This window comes from Mastigoproctus giganteus, chromosome 4, assembly GCF_048544385.1.
Source record: "Mastigoproctus giganteus isolate SK-2022 chromosome 4, ASM4854438v1, whole genome shotgun sequence".
Classification (NCBI taxonomy): domain Eukaryota; kingdom Metazoa; phylum Arthropoda; class Arachnida; order Uropygi; family Thelyphonidae; genus Mastigoproctus; species Mastigoproctus giganteus.
Genome location: NC_143578.1, coordinates 200,999,701 through 201,018,213, shown reverse-complemented (window position 1 = coordinate 201,018,213; position 18,513 = coordinate 200,999,701). Strand labels below are relative to the sequence as shown.

The window sequence follows — 18,513 nt, the reverse complement described above, 5'->3', positions numbered from 1 at the left end:
AAGCCGCAAGTGCAGATCAAGGAGCCGAAACTTTCAAAAAAGAACTTTTGTTAAAATTATTGAAGAGGGGTATTATGTGTTATACTTCTCAACAAGTTTTTAACATAGCTGAAGCAGGACTTTTGTGGAAACGAATGCCTAAAAGAAGAAAAAAACATGCCAGGTTTCAAAGCGGTGAAGGATCGGTTGACTTTATTGTTGGTTGTAACGCTGCGGGGGATTTAAAATTAATACCCCTTTTAGTGGGCCAAAGTTCAACTCAAAATCCACACAGTTTTCATGATTAAATTCATCAATTAAATTAAATTCATTATTTTAATTGGAATTTTAAATTTACTTTTGATACGCAAGTAGTTACCACATAATTATACGTATGCAATGCAGAATATTTTATATGTGCAAATATTTGAATATTAAATATTTTGACCGACATTTGTGCATCTTTTCATTACTGTTTATTATTCATTAGGAAATATCCTATGGCACTGACCGCAGCTCATAAATACATATATTACCTTATGGGAAAGCGGCGCTCGCTTAGCGCGGATTCACTTAGCGCTCTGTTTTTCCGGAACGAATTATCAGCGTTAAGCGGGGGTCACCTGTAATGGGGGATTTCAACTTCCCAGATATTGACTGGAACTTGTGGGTTGGGCACTCACACACTAGTCAGACATTTGTGGATTTATTGGATGATTGTTTTCTGCAGCAGCATGTTCGAGAGGCAACCAGAGAAAGTAATACTCTTGATCTGGTTATCAGCAGTGATCATTCATGTATTAGGAATTTGCAGATAAAAGAACCACTAGGTGGCAGTGATCACAGTGTACTGATGTGGGATTTACTTAAAGATTTAATTACCATCAGGGGTAAAGGAAAGGGTTTTTGCTTCCGTAAAGGCGAGTACAGTGGTCTCCGACAGTTTTTAAATTCTGTACAGTGGAATCAACTGATGATGTTACCAACAGTAAATTCTAAGTGGGAAGCATTCAAGGAATTAATCGTGGATGCTACTAAAAGTTTCATACCTATTAAGAAATATTGTTCAAGGTTTAGGCCTAAATGGTTGTCAAATGAACTAATGAGACTCGTAACAGAGAAGAAAAATGCATGGGATGCATACAAATTAACACATGACACAGAAGCCTATGATAGCTACAAGTTGATCTGTAACCAAGTTACAAAGGAGGTTAGGCAGGCGAAGGCAGATTACGAGAAATCCTTGACAAAAGATGCTAAGAAAAACAGCAAGGATTTCTTTACTTATATAAACTCTAAAAGGAAGGGGATGAATCTGATTGGTCCACTTGACATCGATGGTTCGACTATTGATGATCCTGCTCAGATAGCAAACAAACTGAATGAGTATTTTGCATCTACATTCACACGTGAGAAATTATTAAGGTTTGAAAATGGCAGAAGGTTATGAAATTGTAGCAGGATACTTAATGATTTTGTAATAACTGAGAGCAAAGTGGAAGAGAAACTGTTGAAGTTAAACGTAAGAAAAGCACCTGGGGTGGATGGGATCTATCCAGTTATATTAAAGGAGGTGGCAAAGCAACTAAGCAAACCCTTAGCCATAATTATGAGAGCATCCTTGGACTCAGTGGAGGTTCCCATGGACTGGAGATGTGCAAATGTATCCCCAATTCACAAAGGGGGATCGAAGGGTGACACGAGTAATTACAGACCAGTTAGTTTAACTTCTGTTCCAGGTAAAATAATGGAGTCGCTGGTTAAAGATGCATTGCAGGATCATCTAGACAAGACTGCAGCAATAATTCAGACACAGCATGGGTTTGTTAAGGGAAAGTCTTGTCTGACAAAGTTGATAGGATATTATGATGTGGTTACAAAGGAACTGGATGCAAAAAATAATTTTGATATCATATATTTGGATTTCAGGAAAGCTTTTGACACTGTTGTGCATGGAAGACTATTGTACAAATTGGAGCAGAATGGTATTAAGGGTAAGTTGCTACAGTGGATAAAAGGATGGTTAAGTGGGAGAAGACAGAGGGTGGTAATCAATGGGTGCTGCTCTTCTTGGACTAATGTTATTAGTGGAGTCCCACAGGGTTCGGTGTTGGGTCCACTGTTGTTTTGTATATTTATCAATGATATTGATGAAGGTATATCAGGCTTAGTGTCGAAGTTTGCAGATGATACAAAGGTTGGCAGGGTTGTTAATGACAGTAATGGCAGTGTGCTACTGCAACAGGATCTAGATAATTTGGGCAGATGGGCTAAGAAGTGGCAACTGAAGTTTAACCTTGACAAATGCAAAGTACTGCATATGGGTAGAAGTAACCCCAGAGAAACGTACCAACTGTGTGGTACTACACTTAAGGTGGTAGAAAATGAAAAAGACCTGGGAGTAATTGTGCAGGCAGATATGAAGTTTCTGAGCAATGCAGACAGGCTGCCAGGGCAGGTCATGGGGTTTTGTCAATGATATATAGGAATTTTGCTAGCAGGGAAAAGGAGGTGATTATCCCTCTGTATAAGGCAATGGTCAGGCCACACCTTGAGTACTGCGTACAGGTCTGGAGGCCTCATTTTAGGAAGGATGTAGATTTACTTGAGCGTATACAGAGAAGGGCAACAAGATTGGTGAGGGGAATGAAGGGATCCCCTTATCAAGAGAGGCTTAAGTTCTGCAAATTGCAGTGGCTGGAGACTAGGCACCTGCGCGGTGATCTGATTGAGGTGTATAAGGCCTTGAATGGATTGAGCACACTGAATTCTGATGGGATCCTTCCATTTGTTCAGATTACAAACCTAAGGGGCATAAATTCAAATTAAGAAAAGACAGATGTAGATTAGATGTGCGGAAATTTGCCTTTAGCCAGCGGGTGGTTAATTGCTGGAACAAACTTCCATCTGTCGTTGTGGAAGGTGATAGGTTGAATAAATTTAAGAAGGAACTGGACAGGCATTTGGAGGGAATGGTGTGATTTTTTTTTTTTTTGGTGATGCTGCATAAGCTCATACATTTGCTTTCTTGCATAACATGCCACTACTACTACTACTACTATAAGATATTCTGATTTACTGGCCCACTATATTTATTTGTACAGTTGTTCGTTGTACTCATCAGAGTTATTAGGCCTATAACACACTTCTACTCTCATTTTTGCTTTGCCAGCACTTATGTCACACCAAACTGACTCAACACTGCAATGCCTACCCATGTCAACTGGATGCACTACCTTAGATTTTGTGGGTAAAATAACCCCTCCTCCCTTCCTCTCCTGTCTATCCTTTCTGTACACATTGTACTCACAAATTCCAATTCTGCATTCGTTATATCCTCTCCAACAATATTCACCTTTGATGTCTTGACCAGCACTTCAAAAAATAGCAGTGCTACCTGATGTAAATGTTATATTTTAATGTTACAAACAAGATATTATTATTAGTCAAAGGGTGGAAAAAGTTAAAACTTCATAAATTCCAACACTGTTCTAAAACAGGGGTCACTTCAACTCCATGTGACTATAAAAAGAAGATAACAAGGGAGTTTCTCTGTTCCTAGTGAACTCAGCTCAGATTTCAAGTGCAGTAAGGTTAAAGCAATTGAAGAAAGCAAGGGAAAAAAAAATTACTGTTTCATTTTATATCTTACCTGACACCACTTGGACGTTTCCGGAGTTTTCTTAACTCTTTGGCATTTTCTAACAGCAGCCTAAAAATTCAAATTATGTGATTTATAAAAATTGATATTGTATGATACTATATTTACTCAATAAAAATACTTTATTCTGGTAGAGAATAATAATATAAACATTTTAAACTTGAAACTTGGGTTCTTTCTCAGTGCAAGGCACAAAATGAAACTATACATTCAGATGATTCATTCTAATTTTCAGAGTGCAATATAAATCAATAAAAGGGGTCAATGTCACTGCAAATAAGAAAACAGGATGAATGGGAAGAATTTATTTATTTATTATTTTTCTGTTAAAAAACACAGCCAAATTCTTTTTACAATGAAAAAAATTACAATAATACAGTGAGATCTGTCAAATTAGCCACCTGCCATTCCACTGAAATCTGGCCAACTTAAGCAGATGACCAACTTACAGAAAACAGAATTAAAATTTCTGTGCCTATAATAACTGCACAATTATTGTATTATCTTACTTTTTCCCATCATGTTAAGCTTTTTTTTTTTCTGAAGCACTTTATTTCTGATTCTGTAAGTACTGAGAAAGCTGCATACTTAACAACAAATACTTAATATACAAATCAATGAGAAAGAGATTTAGAAAAATTTTAATGAAAATTCGAAATTACAGAATGAACCATTTAGAGGACTGTTAACTAGACATTATAACATGAAATTATTTGAAATGAGATTCCCAATACCAGAATCCTTTACTTATATCAAAAGAATCAAAACGTCTTAGCAACAACTCATTGTATTTCAATATTATTGTATAAAAGAAAAACTGTATAATTGTAGAAATGAACTAAGAGTTTGAAGAAATTCAGAGGTCAACTAGATAGTTACCTATGTGAGCAGGGAAGCACATAATTTGTTTCCTTTTCTAATTTTTTTTTTTTTTTTTTGTGCAGCAAAAGCCTGTGGCTTTCTCACACAACATGGCTAATACTAATTTAGGATCACTTCCAATATCTACTGATAGTGACGTTTTTGCATCTTTTATATTTTAAGTTTTATAATCTTTATATGATTATATAATCAATTACTGATTTACTGCCCCTATTATTTATCTCTGTTGTTTTATTTTCTTCTTTATGTTAAAAAAAAAAGTATTATTAATTCTACATTAACAGTCTGTGCTACAATAACAGTATTATTAATTCTACATTAACAGTTTAAGTTATCCAATCATTTTGATTCACTGATCTGTTCATTAAACAATTGACAAATTCCCCCAATTTTATTTTACTTACTATTCAGGCATTTAAGTCTCCTGCTATTATTACTAATTCATATTTATTATCTATCTTATTAGTTAAATCTTGTAGTTGATTACACAATTCATCAAATTCCTTGGGATTGCCCTCTTTTGGGCCATATACACTTAATATTAGCATAGCATTAGCAGTAGCATATGATGAAAGAAAGCAAGCAAGCTTATACAGAATCAGCCAAAAGAAAAAAAAAAAAAAAAAAACCTTCCCATTCCCTCCAGTAGTTTGTCCAGTTCCTTGAATTTATTTATTCTATCAATTTCCACGACAGATGGAAATTTGCTCCAACGATCAACCACTCGCTGGTTAAAGGCAAACTTCCACACATCTATTCTGCAAACACCCTTTGTCCACACGGATTTATGCCCCCTCATGTGAGTAATCTGAGCAAGAGGAAGAATCCCATCAGCACTGAGCTTGCTGAAACCATTAAAAGACTTAAACACCTCAATCAGATCATCTCACAGGTGCCTAGTCTCCAAATAGTACAACTGCAGAACTGAAGCCTTTCTTGGTAAGAGCACCCCTTTGTTTACTTCACCAATCTCTTTCCCTTCTCTGTATTTGTTCCAGCTGCTCTACAACCTTCCTAAAATAAGACCTCCAGACCTGTATGCAGTACTCAAGATGTGGTCTGACCATTGCCTTATACAATGGGATAATCATCTCCTTATCTCTACTAATAAAATGAGCTGTCCTGGCAGCCTGTCTGCAATGCTCAGAGAACTTCATATCTGACTGCACAATTACCCTCAGGTCTTTTTCATTTTCCACTAACCTGACTGTAAAATCCACATAGTTGGTACATAACCCACATGCAATACTTTGCATTTGTCAATGTTAAACTTCAGTTGCAATTTCTCAGCCCATCTGGATAACTTTTCTAGAACCTCTTGCAGTAGCATACTGTCATTAACCACCCTGCCAACATTTGTATCATTGCAAATAGACATTAAGCCTGATATGCCTTCATCAATAGCATTGATAATATAGAAAACAACAATGGGCCCAACACCGAACCCTGGGGAATGCCACTAATAATATTAGTCCACGAAGAAAAGTGTGCACTGATTACCACTCTGTCTTCTTCCACTCAACCATCTCTTTATCCAAAGTAGCAATGTGCCCTTAATGCCACACTGCTCCAATCTATACAGCAGTATAAAAAGTATCTCTACAGCAACAGCATCTGCAATATAATCACAGTTTCTTTATGACCATATTGTAGTATCCAATCAAATTGGTCAGACAAGATTTCCCCTTAACAAGCCCATGCTGTGTCTGAAGTATAACTACAGTCTTGTCTAGATGATCCTGCATTACTTCTTTAACCAGTGACTCTATTATTTTCCCTGGAAGAGAAATTAAACTAACAGGTCTGTAATTACTCGTGTCACCCTTTGTGAATATGGGATACATTCGCACATCTCAAGTGCGTGGAGACTTCCCCTGGATCAAAGGATGCTCCCATAATTATGGCTAAAGGTTTGCTTACTTCCTTTGCTGCCTCCCTTAATATAACTGGATAGATCCTATCCACCCCAGGCACCTTTGTTATGCTTAACTCCAACAAATTCTCTTCATTTTCCTCTCACTTACTACAAAATCATTTAGCTCCATGTTAGAGTTTGATATGTTTAATGTTTTCTTTTGCAAATCCATTTTTATGTGTAATATTCTTTCCAATTCTAGTTTATGCTGATCTGTGTTTTGTTTCTATGATTCATGTACAGTATTAAGATTCCTATGCCCTTCATCAAATGCTTAAATTTTCTGCACCCCCAGTATATTAATATATAATTTCCCATATTTAATATATCTTTCCCCTTCTCTTTAGTTTCTGTTAGTGCACAAATCTTAATTTTTCTATTTTATAATTCTCCTACTATTTCTTGTGACATGTATATACTTTGCACACTATCTGGTACTGTATATTTTTTGGAAAACAAATACGGTAAAAAGAAGAATAAATCAACCTGAAATAAAGGCAGCAGTTTGCTCTTCCTTATTTTATCAATTGTTTCAATTTCTTTACCTTCATTTTTTTAATTAAAATTTTAAAAATATAGTTGGTTGTCAGAAGTTACATGACTTGGCACATCAGTGTTCAATTACAAAAGGAGAGTGAAGTGGTGCTTATATCAATACAAAGTACAAACTGAGTAGAGGGGTTTTTCATTTGTACAGACTTGTATAAAAAAGCCTTTTGTGTGTAGGTGTAAATGAAGTGTGAAAATATGAACACAGGTATAGCATGAAATGCAAGGTGGACAAGATAAAAGATGTACTGAACAACCAAGGTTTTTTTTTTGAACATGTGTAACATCAGCCTTACTCTGGCTGAGCACCCCCACCCAAAAAAATTGCAAACTCTGCATGGCACCTGACATATACACAATAAAGTAAACCCTCGCTATTCGCGGGAGTTACATTCCTGAGAAATGCCGCGAATACCGAAAACGCGAATACTGAGTTATGGCTCCCATAGTAATAAAGGGGTTCCATTCCAAAGTATGAAATATAAGAAAAACTAGTCTAAAATTTTGTCTAAAATATGTATGTATTATATGTACCTTCATAATATGACTATGTACATAGACAGTACGTAGTGAAATGCAAGCATAAGGCATCGAAATGAAAATAAGAAACAATTTAATATTAAATGTAATATTTATTAGAAATTTCAAACAAATCTTTCAATCCTTTGCTAGCTAAAAAACTTATCCCGCCAGTGCTATCACCAGTTGCTCTAAAGTGTTGATAAAGGTGTTTTGCCTTTTCACGAATGATGAGTGAACTTAACGGAATTTTATTTGGAGTTCGGTCTTCTATCCAGAGATTTAAAGCTTTTTCCATTTTTTCTAATTTAACATCACGAGTTACAGAGCAAATTTTTGAAGCAGTTAGCGCGTTTTCACGGACACTACGGTGGATTTTTTCTTCCAATTTTCGATTGATCGTACCGTTGACGTATTGATTTTATAATGTTTTGCCACTGAGGAGACTTTTTTTTTTTTTTTTTTTTGTAGTTGTTGGCGCATCAGCTTTTGTGGCCATAGTGCACCTCCCAAGGTTTTTGCAGTACTTTGATCCAAGCCCGAGGCGGGATTCGAACCCGCGACCTTTGGGTTGCCAGGCAGGCACTTTACCCACCCGGCTATCCCGGTCGGCTCTGAGGAGACACTTTCACCATTAGAAATTTTGTCTAATAACTCAATTTTATTCGCTAATGTCATCGCCTTCTTTGATCTTTTCACATTTCCCTTGTTATTCGTAGCCATATTTTTGTACGGGTTAGAAAGAACTTGTTCACAATAAAGTCACTTTCTTCCGTTAACACACTCGAAAAAGTCGGTTTTGCACTGCAAAACTAGATTTATCACTTTTGTAAGCATATCAATTTATAAATTGATAAATTTATTCAATTTATAAGCATATAAATTAAAAGCAAACGACGAAACCTTCAATGACAATGGCATAACACATACTGAACAAGGATTAGCGAGAAACATCCACGCTCTCGATTTTGTCACCCCCCTCACCCACTGAGCGCTGTTTTGACCGGGAAAGATAATTTTAGCCACGGCCACATTTTTTCATGGCAGAAAATGTGCACGGCGCTTTAAAATTCACATTTTTTTAGGTTTAATTTTATATTAAATCAGCGACCGCGAATAGCGGGGGTTTACTGTACTTATTTTATTTCTGGAAAGAGTTTTTTGTTTTGAATTCTGCTTGCAGTATACCATGCAATTACACATAATTATTATGTACAATATTTTATTCTAAATATATTTCTCGACTAAATGTCAATGAATATGAAAAGACTGTTTAATCATGGGTAATGCAGCTCTATCATTTCTACTACCCAAGCAGTATGCATGCATTGTTTTATTATATCTCATATTGTGAATACCTGCCCACCCACCGACAATGAAGCCAACCAGCTTCGAAACGGTGCTGTCTGGGTGGTGGTGGTGCCCATCTCAGAATAAATAACAGTAGTTTTCTCTACCAAAGAAACGTTACTTATTCGAAGTAGTGCAGTACCTAGGCAACTCGTTGTGAAGGTATTCACAATATCTCATATTGTGAATACTGGTAAAAATGTGATGTTTTATTTAGCTTTTCCCAAAAATCTAAATAAAACATCACATTTTTACCAGTTTTGCTGCAAGATAACATAAGAACTCAAAATAAAGAGTAGCCATTTGTAGTGCTTCCCAACGATGCAGAATAACACTTGTAACTAAAGGTACTTGTACTTTTGTAATGCTTACTTGAATTTATAAAATGTTCATTACATATAAGAATGTGATAAAGTGTGGTTTTGATGTGAATAATTTAAGCAGAAGGAAAATAAACTTAAGCAATGATTTTTTTTTTTTTTTTAACTACTCCATGCCATGGCATAGTCCCCTTTGCTCATTCTCCATTAGTTGAGTTTCTTAGCTTAGCCAACTAAGAAAAGTTGACTAAAAGTTGACTTTAGTTGACTAAGCCAACTAAAAGTAGCATGGTTATTGATCATTTAAAGGCATCTTAAGTTATCACTGTTTATGGCTCTTAGAAAGTAGCAAAAATCCAATGATTTGCCAAAAATGTTTTATGAACAAAAGATTTAAAGAGTTTTAAACAGTGAGTGCATGCGATATTTGTGGAATGAAAATTACTAATGCTCATGGCCATTGTTCTGATATTAATTAATGACCGTGCAACTGCTAAACTTGGTATAATCCTGCTTGCTATCAGCACTAGAACTGTGACTGTCGTCCAAAAATTTTAATTCTTTTTGAAGATGCAGTTTTCAGTATAGATAAACAAAGAAGAAAATATTTAACTTGTCTTATTGTTTTATCACTGTTTACGGAATTGGGGGGGGGGATATCAATTTTATAATCGAATGTCTCATTATAGCGAGGCCATGATATATAAGTCCGGTTCGGGTCAGGGCCACCACGACCCTATGTGCCCCCAGTAAGCGAAATCAAATTTTCCACCCCAAAATATTTGGATTATAAAATAAAATAAGGTGTAAAAAATAATATTCACTTATTGAAAAAGAAAAGAATTACAAAATACCTCACATATAAAATAATGAAACAACAAGCAAAAAATAACAAAATCATTCTGAAATCCTGGACATAAACTTTAAATTATAAATCACATACTGTAATTGTATTGTATCACAATAATAAAATAAAAGGAAAATTATACAAATTTAGTTTTCTTGCTTTAAGAAATGCAAATTTATTTCATTTATGTCTATTTTTTTCCAAAAGGTCATTTTCTATTGAAATTATTGCCGAATTATAAAGTCGTTGATACACTGTCAATTGTAAATAATTAAAATTAATCAAAATATAAAATTTTAAAAACTCCGTTCACCTGAGGCAGCTGAAATTGGTAAAGTTAGAAAAATTTTTAGTGCAACTCTACATTTGAAAAAGTACCTGTAAAACCGTTTTTAAAAATATATTGTAATGATTCAAATATAGTAATATTATCTTTAAGGGTAGTGAAGAAGAATTTCTTCACACAGCTTAAGGGTAGTGAAGAAGAATTTAAGATGCATTAAATATGAATTATTTGTTTTGTTCATTGTGTGTGGTTTTTTGTCTAACCTGCTGTTTGCTCACTCTCATAACCCAGAATCTGGAAATTACCGATGTCAGAGGCCCAATTACAATCAGAACTTGTGAAGCTAATAATTATAGAACAATTTTATCAAGTACGGAATTTGTTTATGGCATTGAGTGCGCCTTCACAAGGTTCTTTTTGTGTGTGCCATATTTGGGAAAACCACATCTACAGGCACAGATCTACAAGTCTATGCATGGCAATATCTGTCATTACCAAAATTTACAGACCGGGACAGATGGCCATTCAGGCGGCCTGCACTACATGCACACGTTCCGGTTTAACTACACAAACTTGGCCTGTGCAGGCAAACCGGAGCGTCTGCAGGTATCCTAATGCATACGACTGGTAGATTACCACCAAATTTGAATCCACTAAAACTGCAAATAACAGAGCTTATATCACCAAACCAGCCTTCATGCTAATTATTCAGCCACAGAACTCAGTCAACATTAACATAATAATAACTCCCAAACAGATTGTGCAATAATATTAACAAAACTGAATTCCAGTTATAAACTATTATTAATACACGAATCTTTAGCTATTTTTGATTTTCCGACTGAACCTCACAGGATAACATCCTTAAACAATGTAAAATTTCGGGCACGCGCGTGCTAACCATGCACCATGGGATGGCGCTAGAGTTAACCTTTATGACACTCAGAATTTCTTTCCAGATTATATGAACCAACTGATGACGGAACTGCGAAACTCCAACGTTAGAACTCTTGGTTCTTCTCATTCTTAGTTTCATAATCGTTAATTTTTATGTATGACGATCCAAGCGGAAAAGAGTGCACTCCCCCCCCAGGGAGGGGGTGTTTCATATTTTTTAATTTCTTCATTATATTTTAACCATACAGATTAGGAGGTAAGTTTCGTGATATTTATAAGCAATGCTAAAAAAACTGAAATCATATAAAGAATTTAAGCTATAAGCATATGCTAACAAATAAGTTCCTTGTGGTAACACAAAAAATACTTACCCTAAGAAAAAATTAAAATACAGTATATAGTATGGTAGATCCTTGTATAACATGTGTTTACACTACACAAATTCGATCATACACAATTTATAAATAGGGGAACAATGTCGTATATAACACGAACCGAATTTGCTTGTGCACAATTTGCCTTTGTGTTTACAAGAAATAGCAGTCGAACTCTGGAATCACCCAAACTGAATGAAGAAAAGTTTCTGGAAATGTATTTATGTTTTTCATATGATTGAAGATTTCAATGAAGGGGAAACACATTTCACCATTATTATTATTATTATTAGCTACATGGTGCAAGGAAGCCTAAGGCTTATTGCTGCACCAGCCAAAAAAAAAAAAAAATTCCTCGAGTTACCCTGAGAGAGAGAGAGAGAGAGAGAGAGAAAGGGAATAACCAAGAAAGAGAAGAATGATGATATCCAGCTCAGGACAATGAGCAAAGTGCCAAGCCCATAGTCACCAGATGTGAGCCCCTAACATAAAAACTCAAAATTCCAGCTGTCCGTTATCGCAAATGCAATTAGATCGAGTTTACTATCCATTTATAACAGATTCCACTAGCAGGAACGCAATTGGAAATTGTTTTATGTTAGTGACCTCCAGAAATGTGTTTTGGTAAAATGTGAGCTAGTGAGAAGTGATAATAGTGCGTTCCTGTCTTTACTTTATTTAGTTGCTACAAGCAGGCAGCTTTATGTGTATCAAGCGTGACTTCTCATTTTTGTCCTTTTTATACTGTAATTGTGTTTTTTTTTTTTCTCTAAAAATGAGTAAAATACTTGAGAAAAGTGGGAAAAAGAAGTGTGCTAGTGAAGATACTACAGATTCAGAGAGAAAAGAAAAACATTATCAATAGACTGTCAAAAATGCTTACAGGGGAAAACTTGTAGAGGCTTTATACAAGTGTTTATGGTAAAAATCACATCGTCCTCCGGGGTTTCCCCAGTAAGGCTTATGGCCAGTCCGCCTCTGTCGATAGAGGAAAAAGATGAAATTATGAAACGCTTTGGGCGAAATGAAAGAACATGTGGTATTGCGCGTATTGCTAAATAGCAAATTTTGCTATAAAGAGGTTCGTTAATTAAACATAGGTCCGACTTGTATAGGTCAAACGTTTTTTTGGCGTCCTCTAGAACTGCCGCCCGTGAGCGATGCATACCTCGCCTACCCACTTGGGGCGGCCCTGGTTGGGTTACAGAAATTCTGTTAATTTTAACCGAAGGTTTATACGGAATTCGTTCCGGGAACATTTACTAAGTGACACGTCTGTGTCAATTGGTAACCATCCTGGTTACTAAATGCTATGAATATGGTCTGTGGTCTAAGCGATGAAGCGCCTTTCACACAGACGTGAAAATGCATTGACCTGACACTTCTAACACTGTAATCAGACTATGCAAAAAGATTTTACAAATTAAAACTACCTTACACTATCTTCTTCATTAGCACATAGATCGTCGCTCTCACTGCTTGACGACTGTTTCCGAACTCGAAATCTTTTCTTTTTTTGCTTAAAATTACACTTTTCTGACTCAAAACCAATTTCATCCACGCTACCAGTAGCCATGTTTAAAAATACAATATAAACATGCTCACAGCGTCCTCCCACAAATTCTCAATTATTGAAAAATAAAATGAAATAAGTAAGCAATCAAATGATATTTATTTCTTCAATGCCTGCACCGAAAGCATTGTATTCTCCATATCGGTGGAAAAGGCTCGGATTCGAATTCCATTAATGACGCGAGAAATTTTTTGTATGCTGTTGTGCACGTGGTTGAGTTTATCAGCCTCAGGCGAGAGTTATATGGTTTTTCTTCTGGAATATTGAGATTTCCCTCCAGAGAGCACACGCAATTAACAGACTTAATAGTACTGTATATACGGCGCAATATGGCCTAAGCGATGAAGAGCCTAAAACTCAACAGCAACATTTCTCGATTAAATATGAACCCTCAATAATCATTACAACTAAAAACATGCAAAGAGGCAGTACCCTCTAATTTTAACATTCCATTTAAGATGATGAAAAGTAACACATCTACAAAGATCTTGCTGTGTATTTTCAATGAAAAGGGTGAATGTGCCTGGTTCACAAGTATTTTGAGCGAGCTGACTGGCTAAATTTCTCGATAAGATTTTAGCCTGACTTAGCCGGTTCAGCAAATACTTTTACGGACTAAGGAAGTAGTTGATGCAATAGCAATTGTTGTTATTATTGAAGGGGGTTTTAAGAGCATCAGCAACTACGGCTTCCGTATATACTGTTTGTAAATTGTGTGTGTGTGTTCAATGGTCAATTTTATGTTTTCTGGACAAAAACCCCGAGTTTCCGGGAGAAAACCATACCACCCTTACCTGCGACTGACAAACTCAACCACGTTGTGAATAATACCCGTTAAAGTTCCTCGCGTAATCGACGGGACTCGAAATCAGGTCTTTTCCACCCAGTGCAGCGAGGACGGCGATTCTACCAACAGTGCTACCCACGAGGGAGGAAAAAGTAGAGGATTCTCCAAGAAAGGAGTGGACGGATCACACTAGATTAGCTTGAAAAAAAAAACTTCTGTGGTCTACTGTATTAACGTGAAAAAAATGAGCAAATTGCTCATTTTTAAAAAAAAAATTCACTTTGCCTCACATTTCAGTACACAGTTGACTTTGCATTAGTAGCACTATAGGAATGAGCTGGTCTGTGACGCTGTGAAGGCTTCAAGTCGGAAACAGCTGATATACATGTCAACTGTGTGCCGGACATTAGATTGTATAGGCTATGACAGCCAGCGGTCATCACGAGTGCCCTTGCTCACTTCGAGGCCCAAGAAACTGCACTTTGCATGTGCACGTTTAGTACCAACACTGGACTACTGACATATGAAAATCTGTTGCCTGGTCTTATGAATCCTTCCATTTCCAAATTTATTAGGCGATGGGAGTACCCATATGTGGAGAAAGCAATACTTGACCATGGCACCTGCATGCACTGTTGGCGTTCAGCATGATGGATGCGATGGGTTATGATCTGCGGACCGTTTTCGCGGCATGCCCTGGGTTCTCTGATCACCGTTAATCAACTGCTCGATGGAACAGCTATCTTTCTATCGTTACCGATAAAATGTGTACATCTGTTAATGGTAAGTCTGCGCCCGTAGCACAATGGCATCATTTCCTAGGAACTTTAACGGGCTTTTTTCACTCCATGGCTAAGTCAGTCGGCCTCAGGCATAGATAAGCAAGGTCTTATCTATGCCTGAGGAAAACTCGGATTTTTTGTACAACAGCCAAATCGACTAGAGAACACACACACACACACACACACACACACACACACACACACACACACACACACACACACACACACACACACACACACACACACACACACACACACACACACACACACACACACACACACACACACGGGTAGTTGAATTAATATTCCGGGCGACCCTAGAGTGGCATTAATAAATTTAAAAAAAATCCCTTTATGATAAACAGTAACAAACAAATGTAAACAGTAATAAACAAATACAAAAGTAACAAATGTAAAACAGTGTATCCAGAGAACTCCGGCGTCTGTCCACCAAAAAGAGAACTCGTGCCACATGATTCAGCAGGCTGTTAACTGGTTTCAGGAACATGACAATGAATGTTCTGTCCTCCCATGACTGTTCAGCTTATTCGACCTCAATCCAATTGAGTGTGTTTTAGACCAACTGGAAAAGGGCATTTGATGGCACAGCGATCCACCTGACAATATGCGGTCATTACTGGACAGATCGTGCAACAAACCCCAGGGGATCACGTCTGGTGAGTATGGGCTTGGCACACCCAGGGTCCTGAGCTGGATATCATCATTTTTCTTTTTCTTGGTGATTCCCTTCTACTTCTCTCTCTCTCTCTCTCTCTCTCTCTCTCTCTCTCTCTCTGGGTAATTCAAAAAAATTTTATTTTTGGCTGGTGCAGCATAAGCCTCAGTCTTCCTTGCATCATATGGCTAATAATAATAATAATAATAATAATAATAATAACTTGCACAGGACACCCTGTCACACCTTTTGGAATCCACACCAACACGCACACGGCCTGTATTACTGGTAAATGGCCCCAAGAGGTTAAAGCCAACTCAGTGCACAATGAAACTTAACTATGAGAAGAGACTGTTTCGATTTAAACAGTAGTTTTAATCGCTATCTTTCCACCATGTGGAAAAAGGCTTGAGATTGAATCTCTCTAGTCAGGAGGAAACTTTATTGACTTTTTAGAAATAAAAAAAAAAAAAAACAGTCAACTTCGATTGGCTTTTTTCGCGGGCGAGGGTTTCATGCTGTTACTTCATAGAAATTAAAATTTTCATCCAGCTAACCAACCGACTGTAGCTCTACACAATTACGGATGCGTTCTACAGGTCTCAGGTACCACATTTGTACTGATTCCTCAGTTGTTTTGGCGCTTGACACAGCAACAAGAGGAATGCCAGTAGATCAAGAATTTCGACGTTGAAACAATATACGCACTGGTGTGTAAAACTTAAAGACCAGTCAGGTTTTCATCTGTAGCTTCTCATAGGAGTGGCATGGAAATGGGAAAAGCATACCAAAGAAACCTCATGAGGTACAGAAATAATTAAGGAAACAACACCGACACAACAACGGAAACAAAACGGTACAGAGGGACTTTATTCAAAAATGACAACATAGCACTGGCTGCCATGATACAAATGCATCACTTCCAAATATGGAACAAAGGGAAGAGGTGGTCCTTAGTAAAAGATATGGCCACCTCTAATGTCGATGCAGGTTTTCACTGCCTATCTATACTTAGAACAATGTTATTGATAAATTCTTGCAGTAACATCGTCCATTTCTCTGTCAGCGCCATCTTCAGCTGGTGAACATTTTCTGGTGGGTGTGGATGTGCCGGTAGGGGTTTCCCAGAGCGTCCCATATGTGTTTAATGGGATTTAGATCGATGGAAACGGGCAGGTCAATCCATACGAACAATGTCCTCACTTTCAAAAAGCATATCACCAGCTGCAGTGCGATTGGGTGTGGCGTTATCATCCATAAACACGAACTCGGGGCCAATGGCACCTCAGAACAGACGCACTCAGGGAAGGATTACCTTAGTACAGTTAACGGGCACCGGTTACAGTACCACCTTCCAGTATCTGGAGTTGTGTACATCCATCCAAGATAACGCCACACCAGACGAGAACACGTCGACGCCATATCGACCCCTTTCAGTGATTTTTGCGGAGTGATACCGTGTGCCAACCTCTCGCCAGATTAGCTGACGTCCAGAATCGCTGCTGAGACTGAATCTGCTCTCATCAGTAAAGAGTACTTACCCCATTTCCTCTGGTATCTAGTCCTTGTGTTTGATGAACCACTGTAAATGGTGTCTCCGATGGGCAGGTGTTAAAGGGACACAGTGTACTGGCCGTCGGGCAAACAGTCCACCTTTGTGGAATCGCCTGGTTAGAGTAAACCGCGATATACTGCGTCCTATGCTCCTGTGCGTCCTATAGGAGCATAAAGCGGTCATCATTGGGCGTTGTTTTTCGTGGACGACCACCACTGGTCCTTCAAATAGCTGTACCTGCGTTCTGAACGCCAAACAAGCACGTGAGATGATGCTATGGGCGATACCGAACTCTGCAGTCACACTCCTCTCACTTCGACCTTCCTCGAGCTTCCCAATTTTCGACTCCGTTAAAGTCATCCAGATGTCGTCTACTGGCCATTTTGTTGTCTGTAGCACTGTTAGTTTAAACCGAGTGCAACTGGCCCTCGTGTATAGCACAGTTGGTAGAATCACTGTCCTTCCCACAGTTCAAGTCCCGTCGATGACGTGAGGAATTTTTACTAGCTCTTTTCACAACATGGCTGAGTTAGTCGGTCTCGGGGACGTGTATCATGGTCCCCCGAAACTTGAATTTTCCGAATTTTTCACGCAATTTACGGACAAAATACACGGAGCAAGATGGCGTTAGTCGCCGATGCTTCGGAAATTCTAATACAACAACTGATTTACTGAAGACTAATTAATCAGTTGCTCCAGTCCGACAATATGTCCCCTCGCTCCGCCTTGTGATATTTTGGATTGATTACCTGAAGGGAATGTTACCGGGAGAATACTATTTACAGTCAGTCCTGCCATAACGTAGTACATGTGTTCCTAAAAATCTTCGCGTTATGGTATTTCGCATTAAAAACAACAGGGCTTATGGGAAAAATAGGGACAGGGGCAGAGCACTAAAGAAAAATTCAGTCTGGAAAGTAAAACACGAAAAAAAAAGTTAGAGACCCAATAAAACTGCTAACTCAGGTTTAAACATCTTAAATTTCTAATAAATCGATAAATATTACAGTAAATATACCACTTTATCTTTACAAGATACGTTGTATTGGTCGAAGACTATACACTGTTATGTACGTAGCTTAATTAATACTGTAATATGTGCATACTAATTGATATTTGTGTTCACTGACACGTTTTTTTTTTATTTAAAACAGTAAAAAATATAAACAATCAATAACGACGAACACGGCGCGCACAAATTGCATCAATCAGATAAGGCGTAACAAGTTTACAAAGCTTAAAAAAATAGGAATGAAGAGAAGATTCTGAAAATGTATTTATGCTTTTTATATGATTCAAGATTTCATGAAAGGGAATACATATTTCACCATAATAACGTAAAATCCCACACAACTCCAGCTATTAGTATTATCGCAAATACAATTAGATCGAGTTTACTATCCGTTTATAATTAGATTAAACTACCAGAAAAGCCCAATAAATGGGGAACTGCGACTTTTTTTTTTTTTTTTTTTTTTGTATAGTAGTGAGCTCCAGAAATGTGCTCTGCTGCTCACGTTATCACGCCTAACGAAATTTCTGTTCGAATAGAAAAATGTGA

The 18,513-nt window shown here is 37.4% G+C and overlaps 1 protein-coding gene across 2 annotated transcripts in view; it reads right to left on the bottom strand.

The window, feature by feature from the left end:
- LOC150087324 (splicing factor C9orf78) overlaps positions 1-13,160 on the bottom strand; it is a 163,374-nt gene extending 150,214 nt beyond the window's left edge. The window contains exons 1-2 of one of the 2 annotated variants that reach the window (XM_090371989.1): positions 13,013-13,160; positions 3,632-3,691 (exon numbers count right to left, since the gene is read on the bottom strand). In XM_090371989.1, coding sequence (XP_090228115.1) covers positions 3,632-3,691; positions 13,013-13,155 — 203 coding nt within the window. In that variant the 5' untranslated portion in view covers positions 13,156-13,160. The remainder of the gene's footprint in view (positions 1-3,631; positions 3,692-13,012) is intronic. The other variant, XM_090371990.1, reaches the window with a different exon arrangement.
- Between the last annotated feature and the right edge of the window lie 5,353 nt (positions 13,161-18,513).